Raw genomic sequence first — 4,763 nt, 5'->3', positions numbered from 1 at the left:
CTGGGCACCTAAGACCAGTGCCTGTGAAGAATTGAGTATCCTTCCAAATGGCAGATTTCAGAGCATTAATAGGCAAAAGAACAATCTCTGACAAGCTGTCAAAGAAACTGGAGAGTAAAACCAAGGGCAGAAATGCCAGATGGCAGAATTTTATGATTTTATTAACACAAATACAATGTGTACACAATCTGTCTATTCATTTTCTTCGCTGCGCAGCCTGGCATTGGGATTGGTGACTCTGATGGCCAGCTGGGCTGCTCTTTCCACAATGGCTTTGCGGTTCTTTGAGGAGACGTTGTGAGCAATCTCAGCACAGTAAGATCTGGAAGAGAATCCATAAGTAGGTAAGGAGCAAGCCAGTCCAGAACATTGTGTGTTCCACTGAGAAGGCAACAGCTGTGGTAACTTCACCTCTAGAGCCACAGCACTGGGCAGAGAGGGTGCTGGTAAATGGTTGCTGAATGACGACACCTGCACACCCCAAATTCCACAGTACTAGCAAAGCTCTCAAAGCTGCGACAAAAAGCACTCTCACTACCCCCTTATTTAATCCTCACAGAAACCGTAATACAGGTTATCCCCTCCATTTTACAGACAAGAGGTGGAAGTGAATTTCCAAATCACATATGCAATAATGAACAGGGCCAGGATGGCTCAGTCCCAGACCCCAGGTTGAGATTCTCCCTCAGTCTTTCTGGCCAAACTGCCCAACTCAGGGAAGTCTCAGGGAGCTTGGACTTGCCCCTGAAAAGTTTTGGAACTGCAAGTAGCAGAGCAGATTTCAACAGTGTAATTAATCCAAGGAAACTCCTTGATCCAGACCATAAATATTTTACTTGTTTGCTGCAGATAAAATTCAAGTTGAAAGTAACATTGGCTCAAGCCACCCAGTGAGTAGCAATACCTAACATTTCCTGAGCATGTGTATACCAGGAACTGGTCTCATCCATTCCTCACAGCTAAACATATAACAAATTAGTCTAATGAACAAATTTCAGTAAGGAGGTGATCTGAAGCCATAAAAGGTGGATTAAGGAAAGACACTACCTCTGGAAGACTAAGGAGTGATTAAATAAGGCAATGAGTATGTACAGTTCTTTTTAAAACCCCTGTAAGAAAATAGGTTAACAGTGAGACAAGCAGAAAAAAGAATTTTTTTGTTTTATAAAAAGGAGTCTACTCAATTGCAAAGTAGCTACATTTTAAAATGTTTCCATAATCTTTGTTTTCAAGAAGACTTAAGTTATATTACACTTTTGGCCCCCCCCCCCATTTTTTAAAAAACTCACCAGGTCCTTCTCCATATGTATTTAATAATCACACTGTACGTATTTAAATACTTTCCCTGGTGCTTGGGCATTTTCCATATGTGACATTTTTACAAATTGTTCATTTACTGTTGCAATGATCAGCTTATAAAATTTCCCTGCATTTTAATTATTTAAGGATAAATGCCCAGAAATGAAACTTGTGGATTAAAAATCATGGTTCCTGATACTGCAACATTTGCACTACATTCATTTTTTTGCTACACAACAGGTATTAGATTGGGCCTCCACCATTATTAATCCCTATCCTCATCTTTTCTAAAGAAAATTTCCAGTATTCCCCTGCCTGGTTAAATCTCCAACCTAGAAACTCAACCAAATAAGGTTTCACAAAGACCTTCTATGCATATATGCATAACCCATGGACACAAACAATAGGGTGCTGAAGGGTGGCAGGGGCAAGCTGGAAGGAGACAATGGGGAAAAAGGGAAGTAATACTTTCAACAATAAAGAATTATTTTTTTAAAATGGTTTCACTCATTTTTATTACCTGTCTTCCCATGAACATTATTTTCTCAACCCACTGTCCTAGATTTTTCCTAAGCCAGTGGTCAGCAAACTCATGAGTCAACAGAGCCAAATATCAACAGCACAATGATTGAAATTTCTTTTGAGAGCCATTTTTTTTAAACTTAAACTTCTTCTAATGCCACTTCTTCAAAATACTCGCCCAGGCTGTGGTATTTTGTGGAAGAGCCACACTCAAGGGGCCAAAGAGCCGCATGTGGCTTGCGAGCCGTAGTTTGCCGACCACGGTCCTAAGCAAACCAAAGTCTCACACAGAGCTCACCCACCAAGTGTCTTTCTTAAAACAATGAGAAAGCAATGTTGTGACTCCTCAATTCACTCTCGAATCTATATACTGTTTAAGTGCCCTCTGCCTGTAGTCTTCCTTTTCTCTACCTCTGATCACACTCTCTACATCATACGGCACTCCACCATTCTGAAGATACCTGTGGCCAGTTTAAGTGCTCCTCAGGCCTGAGGCTACCCCTCACATAAATAAAGCAACGTTCTGGAAATGACTGCCCAAATGACACAGCAGTGTTTGTAGTGTTAATTCAAGTCCTTCTTTTTGAGTCTCTACACTTTTTAGGACAAGCCATCATGCCCTCCCTCACATTCCCCCCAAAAGCATTTTAAAGTCCCCAAGAAGCATTCACTAAGCTCCTGAGAGAATATACAACTCCACATGCATTTTGAAAGGTCTAGAGTCCCTACCAAAAATGCTCAGATACATACTTCTGGCATCTGAACCCGGGGGGGGGGGGGGCGGCGGGGGGGGGGGGCGCGGGGGGGGGGCGCGGGGGTGATCCAACTCACTTATTGCACATCAGCAGCACTTCAAGCTCCTTGACGTTATGGACCAGAAACTTCCGAAAGCCACTGGGCAGCATGTGCTTTGTTTTCTTGTTGCTCCCATAACCAATGTTGGGCATCAAGATCTGGCCCTTGAATCTTCTACGCACCCTATTGTCAATGCCTCTGGGTTTCCGCCAGTTCCGCTGAAAAACAACAACACGTAGGTGGGTTAGTGTCTATGCAGACTGCCAACTCTTCCTTTTGGAAGAAAAAAGGGGACCAAATGAAAAATAACAGTAGTAGTCTTTGGGTTACAGGATTTCACTGTTTGTTTGTTTTTTATATACTTTTTAGTGAAAAAATAAAGGGCTCCTGTATCTGCACACCAGGAGTATGGACCCACATCCACACTCCTCCTAAGTAAAGGATGGAACATGAGGCGATTGTGTACAGTTACGATGAAGAGAATGGGTTCCCACATTGCCCTCAAGAGTTAAGTTTTCTCATCTATAAAATAAGGATCATTACCCCTCACACCATCCAGGCCACCTGAAATGATATAAGCCTCAAAACAGCCAAGTGCGTCATGTCACCTAAATTCCAATTTACACTCCAAGAGGCCGAGTTCCAATAAATGCCTAGGTTTCTACAGTGAGCTCTTCCACCAACCAGACTTGTTGATTCATTTGCCAAAGATGGTCAGAAACCCAATAGCTGATTTAGGAACCCTTTTCTTCACCCCAAACACACACTTCCACTTCCAACCCAAGACCACATACCTTAATTTTGACATATCGGTCTGACTGGTGCCGGATGAACTTCTTGGTCCTCTTTTTGACAATCTTGGGCTTCACGAGGGGTCTGAGGGCAGCCATGGCGCCTTTAAAAGAGACAGGTACCTTGAAACAAAGAACAGCCCTGAAAAAGAGGCTTTCCTTGCCCAGGGCTTCAGCACTGTTGCAGAGTGCCTTCCAATCACCAGCTACCGAGCAAGCAGGGAATGGAATGGGTATCTCTGCCAGGCCTGTTTTCCCTCCCGTCTCCGAAGCTGGCAGAATATTAGCCACTCGCCAGACGCGGTCCTGGGAGGTTAGGAGTCACCTCGCCCACTCAAAGCCAAGAAAGAATCCCAATGGCTGACTTAAAACAAACTGGCCCCCAAACGTTCTCGGCAGGCAAAGGGGCAGCAAATCCTACGCCACAGTGTCCCAACCCCCAGCTGGTCCCATTTCCTTTTGGTTATGCCCGCATTTGACAAACTACATGAACTGGAATCTGTTTTCTCACCTATTAAAAACGGAGATACTAATGCACGTTGAACGCGTGCCGTGCCCAGACTAGGGCAGACGTTCGGTAAAGAGAAACCTCTAGGTGACTTTCTAAAACGCCCCTGGGCCTTGGAAACGCCATTCTACCTGGAGATCAACTCAAAAGTTACCTTCCTCAAGGTGTCCTCAATTTGCTCGCACACAGTAGGTAGTAAATGCACTGCCATCTCCCATTGACTTCCTCAAAGACAACGACACAGTTACAAATCCCCAGAGATCCTGGCCCGATAACCGAATTTTTGGTAACTGAGCGAGTCGACACGCCAACTCGGTTTCTCTCTCTCTTTTTGGCAGTTCCGCCGCAGCAGTAACCCCAGGGCCAGACACTGCGGGGAAGGGAGCGTCGGGTAACAGAAATAGGTTTTTGTCTCTTTAACACATGGGCGGATATGGCTGATCTACCGAAGTAACCTAACGACTCGGGCCCTGGCCAGTGAGACTGCAAACCCCGGATCGCTCTACGCCCAACAGGGACCCCCTCAGTTTGGTTTCAATCGGCGCCCCGCTCCCCCACGGCTCAAACAAGCTGCCCGCAGCTCAGAATGTCCCCAAGCGGCCGCCCTGGGAAGCCAACCTCCAACACAACGGCTGGGTCACTTCGTTGTATCCCTGTAGGCGCATCAGCCAGGCGACAAGGATAACACCCAATGAGACGAACACTCAGAAGGACAAGCCTCCGCACCAGGGAGCGATTGGGCCTGATGGACAACGCGGAGACACAGATGACGGACGATTAAAACTCACCGAGTAGGAGATGGCTGCCACCTCCGTAGGCAGCGCCGAGGAAGAGAGGGGGGAAAAGTG

At 45.7% G+C, this 4,763-nt stretch overlaps 1 protein-coding gene across 1 annotated transcript; it reads right to left on the bottom strand.

The window, feature by feature from the left end:
* Positions 1–140: 140 nt before the first annotated feature.
* Positions 141–4,763, bottom strand: RPL32 (ribosomal protein L32). The gene is made up of 4 exons (XM_079794481.1): positions 4,704–4,763; positions 3,411–3,511; positions 2,653–2,834; positions 141–322 (listed from the first exon to the last, which is right to left on the bottom strand). Exons 2-4 carry the CDS (start codon positions 3,504–3,506, stop codon positions 193–195), a joined length of 408 nt encoding a protein of 135 aa, XP_079650607.1. The 5' UTR covers positions 3,507–3,511; positions 4,704–4,763; the 3' UTR covers positions 141–192.

The sequence above is a fragment of the Cnephaeus nilssonii genome, assembly GCF_951640355.1.
Source record: "Cnephaeus nilssonii genome assembly, chromosome: 17".
Taxonomy (NCBI): Eukaryota; Metazoa; Chordata; class Mammalia; order Chiroptera; family Vespertilionidae; genus Cnephaeus; species Cnephaeus nilssonii.
This window is presented reverse-complemented; position numbering and strand designations above follow the sequence as displayed.